Source organism: Podarcis liolepis (genome assembly GCF_965112155.1).
Source record: "Podarcis liolepis genome assembly, chromosome: 4".
Classification (NCBI taxonomy): Eukaryota; Metazoa; Chordata; class Lepidosauria; order Squamata; family Lacertidae; genus Podarcis; species Podarcis liolepis.
In genome coordinates this window covers 41,517,077-41,542,544 of record NC_139558.1, presented here as the reverse complement: position 1 = coordinate 41,542,544, position 25,468 = coordinate 41,517,077, and the positions used below count along the sequence as shown (strand labels likewise).

The 25,468-nt window shown below is 40.9% G+C and overlaps 1 protein-coding gene and 1 long non-coding RNA gene across 3 annotated transcripts in view; one reads left to right on the top strand and one right to left on the bottom strand.

The window, feature by feature from the left end:
- Positions 1-23,731, bottom strand: part of REPS2 (RALBP1 associated Eps domain containing 2) — an 82,605-nt gene extending 58,874 nt beyond the window's left edge. Inside the window, exon 1 of one of the 2 annotated variants that reach the window (XM_083501918.1) lies at positions 19,410-23,731. In XM_083501918.1, the coding sequence (XP_083358044.1) occupies positions 19,410-19,646 (237 nt within the window). In that variant the 5' untranslated portion in view covers positions 19,647-23,731. The remainder of the gene's footprint in view (positions 1-19,409) is intronic. The other variant, XM_083501917.1, reaches the window with a different exon arrangement.
- Positions 11,188-11,509, top strand: LOC310705944. Its single transcript, XR_014525542.1, has 2 exons — positions 11,188-11,245; positions 11,318-11,509. It is a non-coding gene; the product is annotated as an uncharacterized lncRNA (long non-coding RNA).
- Positions 23,732-25,468: the final 1,737 nt, after the last annotated feature.

Below are 25,468 nucleotides of genomic sequence, written 5' to 3'. Positions count from 1 at the left end.
CCGGTTTCCAGAACCGGGCTCCCTGCTCACTCTTTCCATAGCCATCTTCCCACTGGCAGAGCGATCCCAGACTCTCAGCAGAATAGAGGCAAGGTGAGGCTAGGCAAGCGGCAGTCAAGGCCAGCAAGGATGGCCCTCCAAGCGGCTGCTTCGCTCTCTGCTTCTGGGTCCCTCCTGCCTCCATCGCAGCCCGACGGAGAGAGAGATCAGGGAGCGGAAGCCTGACTGACCCTGGAGATGGGTGGAGAGTCACCATGGGAGGCGCAGGACGGCATGGGCAGGATGCTGGTGCCACCGCTGCAGTAAGAGTTTTTATACTGGATAGTAGATTGCAGCCTGATCTAATGCTTTGGTTTTACGGATCAATGGCCTCGTTACGATAGTAAAAAATTCATGTTAAATTGCTGTTTTAGGGGTTGTTTTTCATCATCTGGGACGGATTAATCCGTTTTCCATTACTTTCTATGGGAAAGCACACCTTGGTTTAAGAACACCTTGGTTTAAGAACACTTTGGTTTAAGAACGGATTAAGTTTGTAAACCAAGGTACCACTGTACACTACATTTGTTAAAAATCCCTCTTTCACAGGAAGGAGCAAGTCCAAAGGCTCCATCCATGAGTAACTTTAACAGAGAATAGCCCGACAAACAGGTCGGGACACGATACATAGAAATATTTTAACTATGAGACTTGTTCCACCTGTTACTCCACATTTATGATCCTGTGAGACAAATCTTGAATACATTTTTTAAAGCTCTTCAATTTTTGCATGCATACACAAAACCAATTCTCAGATGAGAAATTGTTTTTTTACATGTTTTTGCTTAATGAGTAACTTTGTCATTTATGAAGTACCCAGATCTCATATGCATTATTTTTTTTAAGTCAGCAACACTACAAACTGAAATATATGAATCATCAAAGTTATTAATTTAGCTGTTGTGTCCCCTTGGCTGCTGAAAGACCCCAAACAGTTCTGGAGAAAAGTACAACGTTTCCCATCCTGCTGGGCAGAAATACCTCAGCAGAATACCTTTTCAAAAGTATCCCATGCTCCTCACTCAAAGTCAGGAAATAAAATGGGAGGAACTATCTACCAGCATCCCAAGACATATGTAGATTAAGTAAAGATCAGATCTTAGTAATGCAGTAGTGTATTCCCCGCTGTAATGATGGTGCAAATTACAGAAGTGAAGTAATTGATAGTGAACACACTGCTGCCCTTTGAAAAGCTATTTGCAAGAATACTCCCTCACAAGCTATCTCCAATATTAACCTGTCCATGCTTTAAAATCAGCAGATGAGGCCCTCCTGGTGGTCCCCATGTAGGATGAGGTACATGGTGAATGTGCCAGGAAAACTGTGTTTTTTTAGTGGGTATAGGATTTTGGCCAGACTATATATGAATTATTCTCAAAAATATGTGTTCTAACTAAATTTTGAAATTTTGGAATAGAATGGAAAGAAAACGAAGTGAATTATTTAAGTCCCAATCTCCTTCTAAAAGCAGAACTTGCAAAAGTGGAATGCCAAAAATTTCTTATCTTCCTTATCTTGAGTGTATATAATTAGTAAATGGAATAGACAAGATGGCAGGAAAGCAGGGACAACAGAGTCTGATCTTCTCTAGCAAAGATAAGAGTTCCTCACACATACAGTATGCCCCTCTAGATTTAATAGAATTTAACAGGACTGGATTTAATAGAACTTATTACAGGATGATTCCTAGGTCTCCTTAAAGATTAAACCATTTGCCAAGGAACCTTTGTGTGCAGCCTCATCAAAATGTGTCAAGATTTGTGAATCTCTGGTGATGCTGTGAGCTTTCCTGTTTTCCTTTTTATCTTCCTCTGCTGGCTTCATGCTGTAAGCATTTTTATATCTAATTGTTTTAACTTCTATTGTAAGCTGCACAGAGAACTTGTGCTAATGGGCAGCATATAAATGTACTTTAAAAAAATAATTTAGTTATTTATTTGGGCCAAACCACATAACTTAAATACAACTCTTTCAGGTGAGTCAAGTTGCCTACTACTGTTTCTGCAGCACTGAAAAACAAAACAAAACAAAAACTCCCTTATGTTTAAAATCACATTATATGATGTTAAGACCAAAGCTAGCAGATGTTAGCCCTTTTCACATTGTTTATAATTTATTCAGTATCAAGGTGTGTTATGCTTCAGCTCTTCTTAATTTTAAAATCCTGTTGGGTCTATTTGTGAAATGCTGCATTTTAGAGAGCTCAAAACCTTTGGTTCCAAAAGGACACTACAATGCAGGGGATGAGGAAGAAGGAAAAAATCCTATCCAACACAATGCATATCTCCCTCACATTTTCAGAGAAAACACACAGACACACAGTGAAACCCAGTTGTCTTCATTTTGGTCAGAAATTCAAGAGCAAGAATGAATTTGCACCCCAGAAGACCTTATACCACCGCAAAAGTGCATTGGGAACATTTCCAAACCAAACTGACCTCAAAAACTTTGACACCATGCAGAGGAAATTGATTTTCTACAAAAGCTATGAAAAGGATTAGTCTCAGATTTAGGCCAGTAAGAGATTTATATTCCATTTGGGCCCAGATATATAACATGATGCAGAAATGAGGGCAGTATGGAGGAATATTTTCAATAGCTTTCAGCATATAAGAAATTAAACTCTTGAGAGCAGAGATTTATAAAATAAAATTGGTAATATAAAGCACAACAATATTATTGGGACTTTCCTTTACAGTTATTCCTTTAAACATAACATGAAAATGTAATTTTCACAACCACAGTCCAATCTGCAGCAACAGAAAGCAACCTTTTCACAGGCGAGTTATATCATCCAATTAGTTTTTCAAAGTGACTGAGAAACTTCCACCCTTCAAAAATAAAGAAAATGGATTGGTACTCCATTCCATCATGGATGATTCCATTTCAGTGCAAAATATTTCCAACTTTTCCTTTTTCTTTTACTATAGTTCTTTTAAACTTGGCCTATGATAATAAAGTCAGGAGTATTGCTTCTGGATAGCAGCCAAGGTTGGCTTTAGGGGCAAGCAGCATGTGACTACAGGAGAGAACGGCTGGAAACAGCCACGATCCTTTCCTCAATTGGGAAGAAAAACAAACCTGGAAACACTTACCAGATGTTCCATTGTTTTGTTGGAAATATGTGACATATTACAAGTTAAAATGTGAATAGGTTGAAGCCAAAGGATAGCATTATTTATTTTAAAATGTGAGGCGCTATACAGTACCTGGATATTGAGCACATATTTCTAAAGTTATGCAGCAACATCTTTTATATACTGTAACAATGAAGACAGACATAATATTTTAAGACATGGTAGAGATTGCCCTGGAAACACATTCATTATTTTATCTTGGAGTAAGCTCTGTAGATAAATGTTTCAGCACATTTCCAAAGGGTTGTAGAAAAGTCAACTGAATATTGGCTAGCGTCTGCAACAATATCAGCATACTGCCCTACAATTCCTGACCAGCTTTATAACTGATTTTAATAGAGTTTTACTTTAGTTTAGTAATATGAAGAATGAACTTACATGCTACTTTAACATGGCTTCTTAACAGGACCATCACCCACATGAAACAGGGAGATGCAAGACTAACAAGCTAAGCCAATGCATTGTTTTTTTTAAAAAAAAATGTATGTAAGCTTAGGCATTTGATTGGTCCCCAAAAAATATTTTGGTCAATCGACCAATAAAAATAATAGTTATTTTCTAAACATTCATACTATGAAAACTAATAAGATAATCAAACGCAAGTTTCATAATTATGCCAACTACAAAACAAAAAAAATTAACTGTTGTTATGAAACAATGGATTGGATCCAAAAATGACTTTCCAGTAGTGGAAAGGGATTTGATCCAGTGGAGACTCTGGCAAATGTCAGAAAGGAAGGGCAACATAATCCAGATGCAGCCACAGGATTATCTCTTTATGGAAGGATGGCCAGACAATCAGATAGACAAGAGACTTTATCTGTAGGACACAAAACACTGCAGCAACTCGAAGGATAAGTAGAACTAATGTCTTCACAGCCCAGAAAGAATCACAATTTCTCCGCCCTGTCAGTAGGTCTTCTGTATTCACTCCAAAGTTACAGATAGAGAACAGTTGCTCCAGAAGGTAAATGTAATGATTTTATTTTGGAAAGTTATCTGTCCTGCAACAATCCTACAAAACGTTGTAACTTGTATAAGTATACAAGATACAGAGAAATAAGACTATAGTGGTGGTGGTGTTTTTAAATCCCAAGTAATACCTGTACGACTTCCAACAATTTTAATGCAAAAGATTTGTCTACCTTTGATATACAATTTTGATCTCAAAAATAAAAAATTGTGCTCCTCAAACAGATAAAGAGGGGTTTTTTTTGTACGTGTATGTGTGTGTGTACATACCCCTAACCATAGGGAAACATAATTAACATTTAGTGGTCAGCGACTCTAATATAACTTGATTATGTGTGTCTTTTCAAGTATATACACATATATACGTATTCATTATTTAAATGGTCTTACATTCTCGGTTTACTAGGATACATGAGAAAATAGGATTGTAGAAATATATAATTTCTTTTGTGGCAGTACGTGAATCATAGTTACTCCTTAACCTTTTAGACACATAAACCCAACGAATAAAAAGTAAATAATACTTATGCCCTCTACATCTGTGTATGCAACAAACATTTGTAGAAACAAAAGTCACTTGCTAGGTTTAATGCTGGGTCACTTATCAGGCCCATAAAGGCTAAATGAGCTTGCCTTGCATTACATCAGATCAGTTAAGAGCACTGTGATTCTGGCAGGACTCCAAGCAACCTTTCCTTGCTGTTTATTTAACCCAGTGAAGAGGAAAACATACTGGTTCCTTTCAGATGTCACACGAGCTAATAGGAATGTGCCATGGGGCCACAGATTTCCTCCCTTCTCAACTCTGGTTCCCTTCTCTTTCCTGGCTTGCCTAACCATCGTTTGCTTACTTCAAACATAGCTGCAAACTATAGTTAAGACTGTCTCCAAATCATAGTTTTTATTTTAATTAAGATATGGTCAAAGGTTTGGCCACAGTTTCAGTTATTGGGGGGGGGGGTTGTTTTCACGCTGTGAGAAACAAGAGATTTTGTTTATTTTTATTCTTTACTGCAAATTGTAAGACACTAGTCCTGAAAACGCATGCTCCGTAACAATAGAATACTTACTGTGAGATGGCAACAACTTTATCAGGGAGTCAGCTTGTGTGGCCAAGCCCCTAGGCTGCTTTCTAAAGCAGTGTTTCCCAACCGGTGTTCCGCGGCACACTAGTGTGCCGTGAGACGTTGGCTGGTGTGCCGTGGGAGGGAGGCGGGCGAGTCGGGCGGTGAGAGGCGGCGGCGGCGAGGATCCGCGTCGAGCCGGGGGCGGCTCCGCGGTGGTGGTGCCGAGCGGCGGGGCAGCGCATGCAAAAGGGAGGAGCGCGAGACAGCGGAGGAGGAGGAGGCCGGCATGTCTGGGCAGCAGCAGCAACAACAGCAGCAGCAACTCCCGGCGACGGCTCCTCAAGCCCCGCCGCCGCCCCCTCCTCTGCCCACTATCGCCGCCACCACCACAACAGCCGCCGCCGCCTCAGTTGCCGCCGTCCCTCAGTCCCTCGCTCTGCTGCCTCCTCCCACCCCCAAAGCTTGGAGGTTCCCCGGCAAGGGGGAGGGGAAAAACTTTCACTTTCGTGCGTCCCTCCCGGCGTGACGCTGCGCGCTGACGTCACGGGGCTGTAATGGTGGTGTGCCGCGAGATTTTTTTCATTAAACAGGTGTGCCGTTGCCCAAAAAAGGTTGGGAAACACTGTTCTAAAGAATGAAAAGATCCTTTAGAATATAGAAGTCTGTTATACACATATAGTTCGTCTAAAATGCTGTAATCTGTTTAGCCTATATGTTTAGTCTATATATTATCGTAGTGCTCTAAAACTGTCATCATGAGCCAATAAAATGGTAGAAGTCATCCATTCAGTTGCAAGCATTTTGCAGGGTACAGCCGCAGATAAAGAACTTCCCTTACCAACCTGTTGGACATTTTTAGTCAATTAGTCAAGATGACTAAGATGACTTTATGATAAAGGCTGCTAGCAAAGAGCCAAACCAAAGGGAAATGGATCTCTACAGCACAAAATAAGACTAGAGGGGCTGAGCACAGCAAGGGTAAGGATAAGAAACAGCTGCACATCAGGCATGGCCAGCCCAAGACATTTTGGCACCTGAGACGAACCACGTACCCCCACCTAGCTGCCAGGGAAGAAGAGCTGAGTGAAGCTCTACATTAGGAACAAGGGGGAAATAAAGATCTACATCAGGATCTGCTGCCCCTGTGGATCATGCTGCCTGAGGCAGTTGTCTCACCATGCCTTATGGGTGGGCTGGCCTTGCCATCCAGTCATGGGAGGCCATGACTCCCAGAGAAAAGGGGGAAATGTAATGATTAGCTTAGCTGAGAGGTTATCAGGTCATGGCTGTGAGAAAAAGAGGAATATCCATTTGGTTTGGTGGCTACAAAGCAAGACGAGTTAAAGAAGAACTGTCAAGTACAGGAATTTGAAAATCCAATGGAAAAGAGTATATTTTAATGTTTCTCTGCAGGGGATGTGTGAACTGACTATTAAAAAGTTCTGTCTGTGCTATGTGACTGTGATGCTCATTGAATCATATAAGTTACTGCTTGACGCTGTAGTCATCAAAGGAAGAACCACCCTTAATGGCAAAATGCCAGTCTTGAAAACAAATACTGCTGGTCACTCTTTCAGAGACAGAAAATCTCACTAACCAAGTAAATAGCAACTTCTGTGTAACTGCAAAGGGATTGAACTATATTACTCATGCTGACCATTCCAACCTTAGGATCTTAGTTGGTAGAACATTAGACTCTTAATCTCAGGGTCATGGGTTTGAGCCTCACCTTGGGTAAAATATTCCTGTATTGCAGGGGCTTGGACTAGAAGTCTCTCATGATCCCTTCCAACTCTACAATTCTAGGATTCTATAATTCTTCAAGTGTGCTGTAAATATGACATATCTAGGTCTTCATTTGTCAGAATTACCAGAAACTGTGTTTTGTGTCCAAGCTTGCCTTCTGCATATGTGCTTCTGCATATACAGTATACAGAAAATCTCTTAGGGTCAAACCAGAGGTTTCATTTGTTGCATGAAAGCAGCTACCATGCTTTTAACAAAGTAAACGGGAACATCTGTGCAGAAGCAGGACCGTAGTGTGTGGGAAATGAGTTAATACTTCTTCCCACCATGGTTCCAACAAACTCCCCTTCCCAGCTACTATTAGCACTATGATTTTATGAAAATGGGGCACGGAGGGAATGATAATTTAATCTCGCTCCCAGAAGCTAGTTGAGTTAAAAATAACAATGTTATTTCACTTTACACAACCAAAATGCCTAAATGAACGAAACCTGAAAAGGAGACTCTGAGTTTGTCTATTACTCGGTATACCCTATGAAAGTACTTCTCTTTTCCTAAGAACATGCAAGATGACTACTCTTCAAGAAATAAAGCTCTTTCCTCAGATTTTCCCCCCACATTGAAAAAAGTTTCATACTTGTGCTTAATTAACTGACAGCACAACCCTATCCTCAACTCATGCTGGCTGGCCAAATCCCAGTGGAGCCCAAAGATATGCCAGTATCAGGGAGACGACATAGCACCACACTTATAATGGCACAAGTGCAATGCTTACACAAACCCTAAAAACAGGCAGCAACAGAGCCACAGTGGAGCAGGAATTGAATTTAGTCAGAATCCTATGCTCACCTACAGATTGGTTTGACCACTGGTGACTATAACACAGGGTTGCCATATTTTAAAAAGCTTTTTGGCCAAAGTTGTTGAGCTTTTCCTTAGGAAAATCGGCAAAATCAACACTGCCAACATTGGTTGCCATACAGATTTTCCTGCGCATTTAGCTGATTTCCACCCAGACACTCCTTTCGGATACAATATTTCAGGTATGTCCGAGAAATTCCAGACATATGGCAATCCTATATAACATTATGTCATCAAAAGAGGTAGTAGAAGTTAAAAACAGTGCCATTATAGTGCAGAGACAAGAGTCATGGTTCAGATAAGGGCCATGCCCAGTCTAATCTGCAAATGCCAGAGATTGAATCTGGAGCCTTCTGCATGAAAAGGAGGTGCTCTACTACTTAAAGTTGTTTTTTAAAAAAAATCTTTCTAATCTGCAATGTAGCAAATATAGACTTGGATATCACAAATATTTCCAATGTAGTTTTCAACACTTAAGCTGCTGGCCACCTCTGTCATGACACACCTGGTTCCATCTGTTTGTGAACAACTAGATTGGAAATAATTAACTGGACAAGAAACTCAAGCTTTCAAAATGCTATAGCAGCTCACATTCAAGACTGACTTAAGAAAAGTGCGAGCGAAAGATCAAAAGATTGTGAGGGGAAAACTGAAAAAATTGAGAGACTGGTTTAAAAATATTTTAAATGAGAGCCAGAATTGCAAAACTTCAAAGCATATTCTGCCCTTTATGTTCTTATATGGCTTATTTCTCAATATAAATTGAATCTTCAATGCTCTGTCATACGTGCACTTGAGCTGAAAAACTATGAATTGAAGGGAAAATCCAGCCACTTGCTACAACAGATTACTGCAGCTAAAAGATACTGCTCTCAATATGGAGTGGGCCAGCTCTAAGTGAGGCACTGCATAGAAAATCTGGAGCTAGTTAGGAAGAACAAGGGTTTTCGTGAACCCATCACCAATTTTTTTCCTTTTGAACAGCCGGTTACCATTCCAGGACAGAATGTGCTTTAAGTCCTTCTCCTACATTCCAGAAAATACTTTGCCTTGATTTTCATTTTGATCTTTGTGGAGTTTTGTCCGATTTTTTGTTCTGCACTTACCATCCTTATCAACCCCCAGCTGTACAATATTTGCCAGCAGTTCCATTGAATAGGGTAAAACCTTATTGGAGCATACCGATATTAAACAAAACCAGAACACACACAATCACAGGTGGGCAAGCAGAATTACATTCATAGTTTTTGGAACAGATCCTAGTTGCTGTTGCTATTCCCTCCACCTTTCTACCATCTGTAAATATAAGCAGGTGCCATTTTCTGGGGGCCAAGTCAGCATTTTTCACAGATATGAACAAACATTGTGGCCCACTACAGATGCTTTCAAAGCTCATGTGATTAATGACTGTGATTGGACAAAGGCACAAATTCTATGTTCCAGCACCACCACGTGGGACAGGGAAAGCATGTCCCTTGCAATTTGCACAATCACAACAGCTCAAAAACAGGTCCTTACAACTGCAACACTGTGTGCGTATTGACATTGTGAAGACATTATATCATACAGTTTAATTTATGCCCTTGCATATAAAAACAAGTGACATAATTGAACCCTGGGATATTTGAAAATTAAAAAATAAAAATTTAAAAAGCATTGTCCTTAATAAAACACTATCCTATGCATGAATAAAAGCTCTTTACTCTAAACATGGGGGACTTTATGTTTATAAAAACAACAAGTATTTTTTTAAAAAATTAAATTTATATACCGCCCCTCATTCGAATATAAGCACAAGATAGATAGCTAAAACAAAAGCAAAACATAACAATAACCCGCTCTCCCACAAACACATTTAAAAGGCTGTAGAATATTAATCAGCCAAAGGCCTGGTGCACTACTTGAGGTTTAGCTTAGCATTATGTCTGAGGCTGGACTCATGGATTATCTTCCCCAAACCAAAAGCAAACTTTGATTACACCTTGTGGTTTGCCTTGACAAACAACAAGTTCAGGTTCAAATGCAATGCTAAGCCAAACCATCGTTTCGCCCTTGGGTAGCACAACGCAGAAGGACAAAGGAGAAGTGAAGTGGCTGTGATCTTCATACAATTGCCTATTTGGCTTAGTGTGACAGGTAATCTGAGTCATGGAGTATGAATACAGAAAGCTGCCTTACCCAGAATCAGCCTAGGCCATTTAGTACAGCATTGTTTAATTCTGAAAGAAAGCCAAAACTCCAAGGTCTTAGACAAGGATCTTTATCTGTCATGCTACTGGGAAACTGATAATCTGGGGTATCAAGGATTTGAGGTCTACTATTTGGCGGGTGGTGCTGTGGGTTAAACCAGAGCCTAGGACTTGCCGATCAGAAGGTCTGTGGTTCAAATCCCCGCGACGGGGTGAGCTCCCGTTGCTCAGTCCCTGCTCCTGCCAACCTAGCAGTTCAAAAGCATGTCAAAGTGCAAGTAGATAAATAGGTACCGCTCCGGCGGGAAGGTAAATGGTGTTTCTGTGCGCTGCTCTGGTTCACCAGAATCGGCTTAGTCATGCTGGCCACATGACCCAGAAGCTGTACGCCAGCTCCCTCGGCCAATAAAGCTAGATGAGTGCTGCAACCCCAGAGTCAGTCACGACTGGACCTAATAGTCAGGGGTCCCTTTACCTTTACATTTTATTGGGCAATGGTCCTTCCCTTTGTTCAGCAAGATCACAAAGCAAAATCAGCCCCTGCATCGATATCTCACAATATTATCAAGATGTTGGACTAGGTGTTGGACTATAAAACAGTATCAAATGTTGGAAAAGGCATCTCTATCCATTGTATTAAGTGAATAGTTATTCACTATACAACATGCTGCATCCCCGCAGAAAATAATGGTATAGGAGCATTTTTCCATGACAACGCTGTACAGTTTGAAATAAGGAAAATACCAGCAAACATCCCATCACAGCAATAACTATTCTGAGAATCTAGCATCAATTAGCAACCCAGTATTTCAAACACTGGGTTATAGCCAATGTTAGTCCTACTTGTGGGAAAATGATTGCTTGTACATGAGAGCATGAGCAAAGTTCTTATTACTGCAGGGTGATTTCATAGCTAAAAGCATCCTTGGAGCATGAACAGCGCGTGAATAGCTCGTGCTGTCCCAAATGATTGGTCAACTAGCATGGCCTGATGCTCGCGTGGTCTAGTACGATGGCCCTTATCTGCTGAGAGAGAACAAATTGCTTTGCTTGTATTTTGTATCTTTCTGATTTCACACAATAAAAGCTGTGCTGCATTAGCCCTAGGAGCAGCCATATTTCGGAACCTATCATGGTGTGAGACTGATTTTTCTTTGGATGCTTTTTTGGTGGTGGTATTCTAGCATTCCAGTAAATGCTTCATATAAGATTAGCAATAATATGAAGGATAATCGTATAAGTTTATCACCTGTGTTTTGTTGCTTGCAGAAATAGTGTCTTATTGTTTTCATTTTAATCACAATAGCAAAAAATTTTTAGGTCATTATCCATATTGTAATTGGACATATGAATACATTAATGGATCTTCTTGTTTTCTTAATGTTACAACCATGAGCGGCAGACCAAAGGTTTTAATTAATAATGTCACAACTTACATGACCTATGAACAACAAGCTGCGTGTAGAGACTTTTATGTTTGGTTCGACTGGATGAGAAAGAGCAGCAGAACTACATGTTTGCTTCAATCTGATTTATGGTTATTTTGTGGCACACGTGCCTACAAAGAAATCCCATCTGCCTTTTCTGGTACCTGCACGTTAGGTATAGTAGTACCCTTGGTGTATAAAATAGATAAGCTCCCAGCGGTCCGTTTGCGTAACAGAAGGGAAGTACAATACCTATTTCTCAATATACAGGGACAGCCATCTCTAGGTCCCTTCTGCCTTCTTTAGGTGCAGCCATGAATTACCGTGATTTGCATAAATTGGCAAACTGGACAGAAAATTTGTTTAATTCCACCATTTTGGCTTTAAAAATGATTAACAAAGAAATATCAGAAATAAGAAATGTAGTTCTTCAACATCATTATGCTTTAGATGTGATCCTTGCTTCTAAAGGTGGAATTTGTGCCTTAATTCATTCTCATTGCTGCATGTATATAACTGATCAATCGACCAATATCTCTGCTACTATTGATCATATGGAACAAATGATAGCCCATAATCCTTTGAATCCACCTGAAGGTTTTGATCCATGGGAGTGGTTGTCTTCTTGGTTACCTAATGGATTATGGTTAAGAAAAATATTATTGATTGTAATTGCATGTATTGCTGGCTTCATTATGGTGTGTTGTTGCATTCAATGCATACCCTCTTTGATTTCCCAATGCACTGCATGGTGGTACCGACCACGGCCCACCACAGGGGTTACAAGAGGAATTTATGTTGCAAAGTGTAGACGCTTAGGCAATGAAGTGTACGATTTGGACTAATGGTCCCTCTTTTCCTCTAATAATATAAACAAGAAAAGGGGACATGTGGGAAAATGATTGCTTGTACATGAGAGCATGAGCAAAGTTCTTATTACTGCAGGGTGATTTCATAGCTAAAAGCATCCTTGGAGCATGAACAGCGCGTGAATAGCTCGTGCTGTCCCAAATGATTGGTCAACTAGCATGGCCTGATGCTCGCGTGGTCTAGTACGATGGCCCTTATCTGCTGAGAGAGAACAAATTGCTTTGCTTGTATTTTGTATCTTTCTGATTTCACACAATAAAAGCTGTGCTGCATTAGCCCTAGGAGCAGCCATATTTCGGAACCTATCATGGTGTGAGACTGATTTTTCTTTGGATGCCGAGCTGTAACTCGACACCTACTCATAATAAAGCCCTTGAAACTGATGAACATAGCAATTCCAATGGATCTCCTCCAAAGAAAACCTGGTTGGATATGATCCATTATTTTTACTTCTTGTTCCCCATATGAAGATTTTAAAAATGTCTTTGCTAGAATAGTTTCAGCAGGTGTTTCATAACACTGCAAACACAAAATTTGGGTAGGAATTATGCACACATCCTTCCAAGGCTATATTCCTGGATTACAGTATGACAACAGCAGATACACTACTTACTTGCAGTCCCTTTAAAGTCAGGTCACACCTGACTGGCCATAAAAGAAAGTGATGTTGCTACAACAACAGTAGCCACCTATTGAGCAGCAATTTCGTATCAGCATCTCATTAAGTTCCAACAAGCATAAACCTGATAGTATCAAGTTGATGCAGGTGACAGACTTGTTCCACAGGTATACAGCTTTACAAAAATTCATAGTTCAGGTTTCCTGGAGAGGTTCCATCAGATCAAATTAGGTTAGCATTCCATCTAAAACACTACCTTCAGATGCTTCAGATGAAATTCTGAGACATGTACTGTGGGTGATAATAAAATAATGTATTTGCGATGTGCATTTTCTCCAGCATTCAGATCTGAATACTGTCTGGCTAAAAATGCTCTGTAGTAAATTTGCATTTCAAATTATAGCTACTAGCTATTAACTCATTGCTGCATGAGATTAATCACGTTCTAATCTTGTAAGTGTGAAGTAACCTCATGGTAGACTTTTGGACTTTTAGTTCAATATTGCTTCTTCCATAGTGCTTTGAGATAGCAACCTGATAAAATTAAAACCAATTTCATAGTGGTATTCAAAGCAATATAAAGCCTATTTCCTGTGGGTGTTATGTCTATGTGAAAAACAGGAATTCAGTTTTAAAATATGCTTGTATCAGATTTGTAAATAGACATACAGGAAGTAGATACATAATCTCATTTCAGCTTTCCTGAACTGTACATCACCCACAAACAGACGGATTTTATGTGAAGCACAATTACTTCACCCATCATTTTTTCCATAGACTTGTACACATTTGGGAATGGCCTTTTTTCACAGCTAACCTCACCTTCCTTAACAAAATTTGTTTGTTTGTTTGTTTGTTTGTTTGTTTAGATCACCTGTGCTCCAAAATTAAGCCAGGGCATCTAAACATAGGTATCCTGCGTGCAAATTTCAAACAGCTCTAAGATTTCTTCAGATGCTAGGTGCTAATGAGGAAACATTTTAACACAGTAACTTCAGCTGACAGATTTATTTCAAAATACATAAGCTATCTATTAAATGCAGTTGAAAGCCTTTTCCTGAAATGGGTGCTTCCTCCTGCCATCAGCAGCAAAGCTATCATACAAAATTGTCACCTCATATTCCTAGCACATTTTTAAAGCATTTACCCAGTATTTCCCAATGGTTAAAAAAGAAAGTTTTGTTTGTCTTAGAGCAAACCGATAAAAAGGAATGTCGAATAATGAAATCATATATAGCAGTTCATACGATTACCACATAAATTAACACACACACGAATTCTGTGGTATCAGTGAATTACTTAATGCTATAGCTGAGCATTTTAAGTATGACTTAGAAAATTAAGAACAAAAAATAGAAGACTGTAATGTTCTACAGAGAAAAATAAAAACCTGAAAAGCTTTCTTATCACAAATATGTTTTTAAAAGATGCATAAAAAGAACCTAATATGTTGCTGAGAAAGCGCAAGATGACATTACACTAAGCACTGAACTACTACTAATTCACAAAAAGCCAAATGCAATACAGTAGAATACAATACAATACAATACAATACAATACAATACAATACAATACGCTATGCTGGTCTATAAGGAAAAAATCTAGCATCAACTGTCAGGCAATCTACACTATTAACAAAATAGTGGGCAAGCTTTCAAGTTTTTCAGAACTGTTTATCAGGCTGGATGTTTGGATGTTAAGCAAAGTGGTACGGCTGTGTGCGTGACAGAGAAAAGAAACAGTTTGAAGCTACAAAGTCTGCATTTTTAGTCAAAGTCATATGATGGAGTGTAAGAGGAGATAGCAGGCTTAAAGGGATTAGTCTCTACCAGGTGCTATGCAGGCTTCAAATTACACCTATGAAACAGACGGTAGCTGATCCCCCATTTTTAATAATATAACATCCAGCAGCTCTGCCTCCAGCTTTAAGTGAAACAGACAGGTTCCTTGTTAGGTTGAGAACTCAAGCAAAACAAAGAACAAAAAATGGCAGTTTCTATATTAGCAAAGCTGGAGCTTAACTTTATGCTGAGTACTAGGTAATAGGAGTCATTATTACCCAAACTGGGTAGCATTACCTACTGACTGTAGAATGCTACCCTCAAATACTCTACAAAATCATCCAACCAACAGAGACCAGCCTTGCAGTTCAGTTCCATAAGCACCGCTTTGATCAGGGCTAGCACAAAGATTCAGGGAGCCATCTGCATGGTGATGCCCGCCGTCCGCCCCCTCTATAGGTCTATAGATAGGGTTTTATAGATTATATACTGCTAATCAAGGGCATTGCATTTGAGGTAACATTAAGATGGTGGGCAGCCAACTACAGATGGAACCCAAGCTTCACTCTCTCTCTTTTTTAAAAAATATTTTTTATTAACAGGCCAATCACATCACATTATCCGAATCACATTAGTTCCAAATTATACAGCTGAATTTTAAATTTTGTTTGGGGTACCCATACATCAAGCTCCGGACGAGTCCAAACATCACTTATATTACTGCATTAATTAAACAGTTCTATCCAGTTCAATCCAGATAGCCCTTTATTACTTTCTTCATCTTCTTGTTGTTATCGTATATTCCTTTCTTTGCGATCTCTGATAATTTTCACAAGCAGATTGGAAACAGACATGCTCTGTGCGGGTTTTGTACTCTCCAAAGATCATATCGCTCAGGGACAGCTGCTGTTCCTCGCTTCCATTAAAAAAAAAAAAATCTTCGGTCTGTCCTTTACTTTTCTCAGACTTGCCCAGTATATCAGGAGGCTCTGTCAGGTCAAAATTACATTCCAGCAATCCTTCTCATTCCAATGGTCCTGATTCTCCTCCCCCGGTCCTTCTTTCTCCGGCAAGCCTGTCTTGGCGAGACGCCATTTTTTGACTGCGTCATAGAATTTTCCTCCCACACAGTTTTTAACTTCCTGCTTGTGATTAGTAAAACGCAACGATCTTGTTTCTTTCTGGGGTGAAGGGTTATTAATATCACATAGTACAAAGAAAAAAGGTTTTTTCCCTCCAGCCCCCCTTCATTCCAAACATACAGTCTCTTAATGGTGATTCATCAGAAGATTTGCTTATCCGTCCGTCACTCCAGGTCACAGAGATCCATTAATCAGCAGTCTTATCTCTCGAGCGTTACTTGATGTATGTGCTTCAGCTTCATTCCAATCGTATGTTTCCAATTATAATTCCGAGCTGAAGCTAACCAGCACGCGCTGATTGGAATCGGCATCAGGAAGAGCTGACCGCATCGAGGGCTCATGCCAAGTGACCGGCACTCCCAGACCTCGGATCTGGGGGTGCATTGTGGACACCGCTGACAAGGCAGCCCCCCCATCTCCTGGGGGGGATAGGAAGACTGTATACTTCCCATAGCAGCCTCTTAATTACCTTGTATGGGTCAGAGAGATGTTATTGTCGGCCATCTTCCAATGCGCCACCTGGTGGCCCCCCCAAGCTTCACTCTCATTCATAGCTGCTGGCCAGTTATGTAGGGGCCCAGTGGCAAAAGGAGTGATGACATGGCTTGCACAGGCTGGTAGGGAAGTCTTCTGAGCACCTAGAGCCCTTGGCCAGTACCTGACCTTGCTGACTACTGGTGCCAGGTCTAGCTTTGTGCTCTAGGTGCCTGAACTGCTACAACCTTTAGGACCCATCTAACCTGGTGAACATTTGAGGCTTGAATTACAATAGTATTCAGTGTTCATCCAACTTTTACAAGTCTGCGTACCTCAAATCTGACCTGCTTCCATCTGCACTACTAGAAGGATCATTACACTGTAAGGGTGACAATTTTCCCCCATAATGACATTCCTTCTTATCTCTCATTTTTTAAAAAGGACTTAGGACAAGCACTGTGCATTTTTGCAAGTGTCAAAAGCTAATGAAGATTTTATGTACGGCTAGTTCAAACCATATTCTTTACCTAGGTCTGAGAAAGATTTTTAAAAATCTACCACTTCTGTATAGATAACATCAAGCAACAATGCAAGCACCAAAACTGGCATGTTCAAAGATAAGCTTTTCTTTACATCATAAACCACAGGAAGAGGTTTGCAAAGGAAAAATGTATTTCTGTGCACTGGATCAGGGCCACTATTCGCTCTCCTGAAAGGTGATTAGCACAATGCAGAGGAACAGTGTTTGGTGGAATAATTTATAGATAACATTTTATGCAAATGACATCTCAGAATGACATCTCAAAAACTTAACACAGAACCACTTGAAAGAGTAACAAGTGCCCATATTGGTACAGCAGCAAGCAACAAACAACAGACAGTTTCTAGGGAAACAGGAGACAATTATTAGTGCCTTTAATGCCTGGCTAGCTTTACCTGCATCCCAACTTAGATTTTAAAATACTTCTTGCTATATGATTTACAACAAGTGTTTTGAAGTTATATTCTTATATATGAACTACAGTCTGTGTGTTCCTCTACCTTTTCACATGCTATTAGAAGCTTTGTGATAATGAATCAATACTGCATGGTTTCACAGGCAAAAAACAATAAAAACCCAGGGAGGTTGGTGTCCAAATTGTTGCAGATATGCAATCAGTTTAAAATACAGTTGTGTCTACTGAAATGGGTAGAAATGTAGATCCAATTGAGAAATATCATTAATAAATCTGGGGGTATATCAGCCTTTCCAACCCACACCCCTAACCCCAAGAACATTCTGTTCTAATCCACTAACAAAAATGAGAACAGACTATGTCTGGATCTGCACAGTATGGGCGCAGAAGGCAGCTGCTGTGGGGTGGGGGTGGGGTGGAGAACTATAGAATCCATTTTCTGGCTCTTGTGTAAACTTTACTCTTTGGCTACAATCCTGAACTTACTTGATCAGAAATTAAACCAGCTTCAATCAGTAGAAGTTGTCTGTGTATAACTGATGCCAGAAGAACATTGTCTGTTGCATCCATTTAAAATTTTTTTTTTTGATGTCTACTTATCCTCTTGGTTCAGTGGATTGGGAATGGGGAAATTAAATGCTGTTTGGGCACATTGCTTTTCTTCCTTTGACAGTTCTGATTATTTCCAAGTTAGATTACACTGGGCTGGGAGGTCTCGAAATGTGGAAACAGCAGTGGGTGTACAGTTCTCTACTGTATCCTGTGTTCTTTGGATCAAGCAAACAACTTGATTCTCAAAGGCAACTAAAAACTCAACTTCTACTCTATCTTGTAACTGGAGTGGTATGCATGAGTAACGTTTCATTTGTATCCCAAAGGATCTCAACCTTTAATTCATCCCAAAATAACACAAATGGATACCACAAGTGTCTATCTTCCACTACTAGCAAAAATATTAGCCCCTTGAAGGTGAAAGAGCATCTATTGTTAGTGCAATATTTTTAAATTAATATTTAAAGTAACGATGTTAAACTCATGAGCAAAATTTTCAGAGGCTAGTGCTTGCCAAAAAATATTTTTTTAAAAAACAACAACAGGAAATGTCTATTATATAAAGACAGCTGCAACATTTTTGCAGCTGGTAGAGGAGGAGGTATATATCAAACAATAACAAACAGTGTGTGCCTTTACAGCTGCAAGTTACTACAGTTTTCATTTGTTTTCACCTCCCTTTGTGGACTTCTGAGGAAATAAAGGAAGTGGGATGATGAGACAGCATAAAGCTAAGGCTCCCTTCCATTGCAATCTACAATCTGACTCCCAATGTGAAAAATTAGCGGTTACAATACATGTGAACTACATGACCGAATGAACAGCATACTGGAATCAAACACCAAGTACCAATAGGTGCAATAGGTAACAAAATTCAAAAACAATTTGGAAGTGAGATACGAGCTGTAATGAGATCTACTCTTTTGTGGGTTTTGTTAGGATTACTTCTTGCAAAGATCAAACCAAGAAGCAATGGGAACTAAAGGGTGAATTTGTTTATTTCATACTCAAGAACAGCTTGAGGATAGAATAAACAGCAGTTCACTTTTACAAGCTAACAGCACCCATATTTTCTACAACTCTGTACTGAAAAGGTTTGTCTACCTATACTCTGCAATCTGACAGGAGCCACGGTTTAAACACCACTCCCTGTACTCAAAGGCATGTATGTACCTTACTAACGAAAGGAGACAGAAGAAACAGAACAAGAGCGTACAAAAAACCAAAACAAAAAAACGTTGACACAGAGAAAGACAACAGGAACAGATGTTTCTGTTCTTGCACCAAATATCAACGTTTGCAAAGGGGGCGCAGGAAAGAAGATCGCCTTCTTTTCCAAAACCGCACAACTGGACTCGTCGTGTGGCTGGGGGAGCATCAGACAGGCGAATCACACAACCTCGTGGGAGAAAGTCATAGCCTCTCTCTATTTTTAGGCGCAACCAGAGTGCAACCCTCCGACCTGGGGGGGGGGGGGACTCACCCCTTAATAGTTAGGATGAAGGCACTCTGCACATGCCCAGAAGACACTTTGCACGTGTGTATGTGTTTGCGCGCCCCTCCTACTACTTTACCTGATGAAGCGTCTCGGCGGGCAGCTGCGACGCCCGGAACAACTCCGCCACTTTGCTCCCCTCAGCGGCGGCGGCGGTCGCTCCCGCCGGTCCCCCCGCCTCGGGCGCAGCTTGGCCGCCGCCGCAAAGCGAGAACAGCTCGGAGTAGCCCTGCTGCTCGCTCGCAGCCAAGAAGAGCGCCGCGGCTCCGGCGGCGGCGGCCGGCCCAGCAGCGGCGGCGGCTGCTCCAGGCTCCATGGCAGCGGGGAATCAGGCAGGGGGCGGCGCGACTCCCGAGGCCGGGAGAGAAACTCCTGGCGGCGGGCGAGAGGGGCGAGCGAGGAGCCTCTGCAGCTGAGCCTCGTCCTCCGTCCGGCGGCGGCGGCCTCCCCCGCCTCCTCCTCCTCCTCCCCAGTGCGGAGCGGAGCTGCCTCTGCAGTGCTGCCCGAGGGGGGAGGCGGAGGAGGAGGCGGCGGCGGGAGACGGAGAGAAGCTTTCTTCTTCTTCGCGCCTTCTTCTTCTGCTTCCCTCAGAGGTTTTCCTCAGCAAGCCGAGAAGCGGGAAGCGGCGGCGGCAGCTGCTCGGGAAAGGGAAGGGGAGGGAAGGGGAAGGAAAAAAAGGCTTCCTCAGGGCACGTGCCCAAAACGGCGTTCCCGCTCCGCAGCCTCCACCTCCACACGCCGGGCTGGAGCAGGAGGCAACCGCCGCCGCCGCCACCTCCGTGGGGTGAGGGGGGTGAGAGCCACACTCTGAGGAAAAAGGCTAGACGCCCACATGGCCACCTCAGGGACGGGCTTGCTTGACCCTGACGCCCTGCTCTTCGAAGAATGCCGCAGTAGGGCTGAGCATCTGAGCATGTGCAGAGAGCCCTCCCCCCCCCCATGAAAAAAGCAGCCCCACAGCGTTTCAATCTCTCTGGCATCTGGGCACCAAGGTGTGCCCAGCAGAGGCCACCTGGGGTTAGCTGTGGAATTTCCTCTCACCTGAAGACTTAACTCGAAGCCCAGTTCAGAGGGTGGGTGCAGGTGACCGTGGGGTAAAAGTCTTAGCAAAATGGATACTTCTTGGCCAGTGCTGTTTTTCTAGGGGGAGAAAGGGGGTGCCGGAACTCACCAGGGACACCTCTCTCTTAGAATAGCAATGGCACCCACCTGAGAGGTTATGGAACAGAGTTCCGGCGAGTACCCCCGAAAAAAGCCCTGGTCTTGGCAAGGGTGCCCACTTGAATGAAATATTGGGGGGGGGGGTCCAAAGAGACCCCACACCGCATAATCGATCACAAGATGCGGCGCACGCACACCATTTGAATGGCAATGCCTATCAATTTGGGATGGGCACCCCCTCACATATTTTATTGGGGAGGCCAAAGGGATATCAGCCCCCAGGAGTTGCGTCTTGGAGACCAACATTGTTTTCCAGAAGTGGTGCAAAAACCCTTGTGCTCAAGCTTTTATTTTAGTGAGCCAGGGAAAGGTGTCCAACAGGGCAAGAAGATTTTGCAGTTAACATAACTACCTCAGGTACTTGGAGTGGGATATAAATAGACATGCAGTTTAAAACTGGTTTGATGACATTGGGTTGCTTTGAGTTTTTGGCTTGCTTTGAAAACTGCTTTAGAGAACCCTATCTTTAGAAAAGTGATTATTAAATAAATAACAGGGAAGAGAGAATGGCCTGCAGTGAAGTTTTCAGACAAATACCTGCTGACTTCCCCTTTAAAACCTACTATGCTCCTGTTTGTCCTTTAAAAAAACCCTGCTGGGTGTTCAGTGCATTCCACTGCAAAGATGGCAGATAGACCATTTTTCCAGTATGTTAGGTTATTTTGCCTTAACTACACGTAGACCTCAAATAACCCACCCTACTGAAACAAGAAACCATTCAAATTTAACAGATTATATTTTAATAGGAATTGTTTCTTGAACTACAGAAGAGTTATTAACAGACAGACATAAAATGAAACATATTTTAATACTTGTTTATGCTTCGATTCTCCACATACCTGACAGTCAGAATGGAGATGACAAGAAAAAAGAAGATGTAAGGAGAAACAGTGTTTGGGTTAGTTTCAATGGTATAGAAAACTGAGGAAACGTTTACGTTGATATTGCATCCTTTTATTAACCTTCTGTTGCAGGCATTTGTGCCTTAGGCCAAATGAAAACAGAGACACAGCCAACTGCATGTTTAAGTATGGCCACAGCTGTAGAAAGTTAAATATGTACTTATGGCTCGAGCCTCAGCTAATAAATATGCATAAAAACAAAATCAGTCTTATTTGGCAACGAATCACATTGGGGGGAATACTATCATACATAAATTAAACAGTTCTATCAGACCTTTCTTTAAAATCATAGTTGAGCAAATGTGTGAACCAGTCTTGCCACCACACATAAATTTGAACAAGTTAATTTTTAGCTAGCCATTCATCACCAAATTAGATCCTAAACAATCCAGAAACTATTCAGCCCAATTTCACAAAATGTACCGTAAGTTTGGTAAATATGTCAATAATGATTGACACAAAGTTGATAAACTCAGCACTCATATTAGCGATTTTGTTCCTTGTTAAATTGTCAGCTAATGTAAAGTCAATTTTAAAAACATTTTCTACTGTACTTTACAGTGTTTTACATTTATTCTAACCACAACCTTTCTCAAGGCCACCATATATGTTCTATGAAGATACAAGCCTCGATTTAGTCAACAGGTTGTCATCCACTGCAGCATATTAGTCACCAGTTTTGAAATTGTCACACTTCGTCACCAGCAGTTAGTTGCCTTTCCAAATTACCCATTTCTAAATTATTACAACTATGACCATCTATTTCACATTTATAATAAAAATGAGTTTATTTCAAGTTTGAGCTGAATAATGAAATGGCAAGGTAATATGCTATGCCAAGTATATTCAATGGCTTTGTTATTTTCTGCAATAATTCCTGCAGTTTCACACAGTGGAAATGGCATGATTTCAATCCCATACATTCACATTGTCCAAACACATATTAGAAAAGGGGTACTATCCCAAGTTTCTTTTATAGGTCTATAAAAAGGTAAATACTTAAGCAGGGGCAGGTACAGCAAAGACACCTGGTAATCCAGGCACAACAAAATCTGGGTTTGCAAGTAAAGCTCAATACAAATAGAAAATATGCAAGCAGTTCCTATGCAAATATTCATCCAACGAGCATGTGAGTTTTATACAGGATTAGAGCCGTATTGGTCCTGCTGATGTTAACGGAATGTCTTTAAGACTGCTTTATACAATTACTAGGAGGATAGCACACCAGTATATGGCAGCTGTGAATAATATGAATTCCATTTTTGTATCGTTAAGGAAGGAATCAAACAAACATTACAACTGCTAATATGCTATTACAGAAAATCTGGAAAGAGACTACACTTATAATATTTTGTTCAGTTCTGGTCTCCACATCTCAAGAAGGATATTGTAGAGCTGGAAACCGTGCATTAAGGTCAACCAAAATGATCAAGGGGCTGCAGCAACTCCCTTACAAGGAATGGCTTTTGATCTTCCCGTAATCTTGAGTGTGCATGTCAAGATTATTTAGAGTGTTACTTAACACCTGTTTTTTTCCTTTCATTGAAAAGGATACCGCCAGAAGGCCACCCAAGCTGTGTTTTATTTTAGTGGGTGTTCTGCAATTGCCTCTCCCAACTCTTACATTCAAGATGAATAGTTAAATGTCTTCTAAAGCTAAACAAAAACAGCTAGAAGTAGTTGTAAAACCCAGGATGTGAAAGAGGGAGCAAAGACTTTGATTTAAAAATGTATTACCTCTTGTAAGGATTTGTGAACACAAAAAGCAAACAAACTATTGAAGCTCTATCTAACCTTACTTTGCAAGCAGTAAATATGTCATGGCAGAAATAATTTCCAGGGAACCAGCTCTTGCAGAATATCTGACTTTGGAACAGCACCATCCGATAAAGCAGCCGTACACAAAGTCTTAAATTATTTAAACCATTTGGCTTTATTTCCATACTACCCTAGTCAAGTTTGAAAGGGAGGTTGGGAGCAGCAGTTCATATAACTTAAAAGTCTATACAGTAGTTGGTTCTGCATGGACAGCTTCCTGAGTGAAAGTGATTATAGCATCAACTGCCTTTGTTAATTCTTGGCAAATTTCCTGAAGTGTAAGTGAATAATGCAAAGAATGTTACTGCATCTCTGGGAGGACACCTGCCCCTTGTTTCCAAGGACGACCTATTATGAAGATATGAAAAACAATAAAAACAAGGAGGCAGGCTAAGGTACATTATGCCTCGTTGTGGTTCAAAGTATGCTTGGAATTTACTATACTTCTCATATATAAGAATTTAATAAGTAAACAGTGCCTGAGAACAAGAGACATTCCTTCATATTTGCTCCATTCTTCAAATCCCTTTCTGAATGGTCAGTGATATATATTTATGTAAGGCATAAAGCAGTTAATGAGCCTTGTGGTTTCACAACCTTCATGCTCTGCTCTAACATGGAAACAAAAGAGTGTGAATTTATTTTATCATATGTGTAAATCAGGGGTGGAGAACCTACAGCCCATGGGCCAATGTTGGCCTTCCAGTGGATCCAATGCAGCCAGTGAGGCCATTTCCCCCAAACCTTGTCCATTGGCTGACATCGCTGGGCAATTTGGGGTGATGGGTGGAGTTCAATTCTGTGTTGGCTGCTTCTGCAAAAGGAACTGGCATGTGCAGTCAAAGCAGCAGGATCTAACGCCTACTCACCAGCTGAAATATAACAACTGAATGCCCTCATATTTGTGCATACTATAGCCAAATACTGATCAACATATAGACAAAGCAGAAGGAAGAAACTTTGCATATTTAAAGTTCTTCAGACAGTAATGTAAACCTGATAGTATTCTTCTCGCCTTTAGACTTTAATATTGAGGTTTTCTGCCCCTTGAGAACCACTGAATATAATCCACGAAAGGAGACTTTTCAAGTAGAGAAGGCATTTTTTAGAACAACCCAATTATTAAAAATGTCTCTCTGAAATATAGGTTGGTATTAGTTAACAAATGTAATGTCTTTTTTAAAAGGTGGCAATTTTTTTGTAGCGCTTTCAATTCTATTAGAATGGCATTTTGAGAAAATAATTGAAGAAACCAAAGATAATGAATTAATCCAGTACAAAAAAGAAACTTGTTTTTGTGCAATAGATTTGTTCATTTGAAAGAACTAGGGGAAACTGATGGATTAACAATAGCGATTAACAAGATATATCATAATCCTGGTTCAAGGATACTTGAACTGCCCAATTTGTCTTAGCAAAACACTTAGAGCTAGGGAAATAGCTGAAATGCCTTCGAGTAAGAATATTTCAGATTCCAAAGCACCAGCAAGCTACTGAGTTAACTGTTCTCTCATGCTCAACTCCTGTGCCTGGGGAAAAGACATAGGATCAAGCCCATTCCCCCCTACGTAGTATAATTCTCTGGTCAGCTGGATCATCTATTTCAAGGTCTCAGCTTTGAACTTTGTATGTCAAAGAAAGCTTGGAGTCTAGCAAGCTAGAAATTCCCAAAGGGGCAACCTTCCCCACATAATCATTGTGGGTAATTTTATCATTTTGTACTAGCAGCATGCTATCATTCCCTTGATCAAAATGCCCAGGGAGATCTTGAGATGAAGAATGAAGTCAAGGAAGCACCCAAAAGAGGAGACATTAGAGTAATGGGGGACTTCAACTACACTACATATGACTTTAAAAGATTAGACAAATTCATGGAGGTGAGGGCTATTGATGGCTACTCCGTAGTTGGAGGCAGTAATATCAGTTGCTACCACAGGAAGCGGGAGTGCTCTTGTGCTCAAATTCTGCTTGCGAACCTCCGACAGGCCTCTGGTCGGCCACTGTGAGAACAGGATGCTTGGCTAGATGGGTCATTGTCCTGATCCAGCAGGCTCTTCTTATGTTTTTAACTATGAAAACCCAGCTTCATAAACCCCACAAGCCCAGAGACATTACCTCGCACCTTTCATCATGAAAGGAAAACAGAAGACAACACACCTTGACACTTTCTGGGTTTTCAATTGACTGAAAACACTAT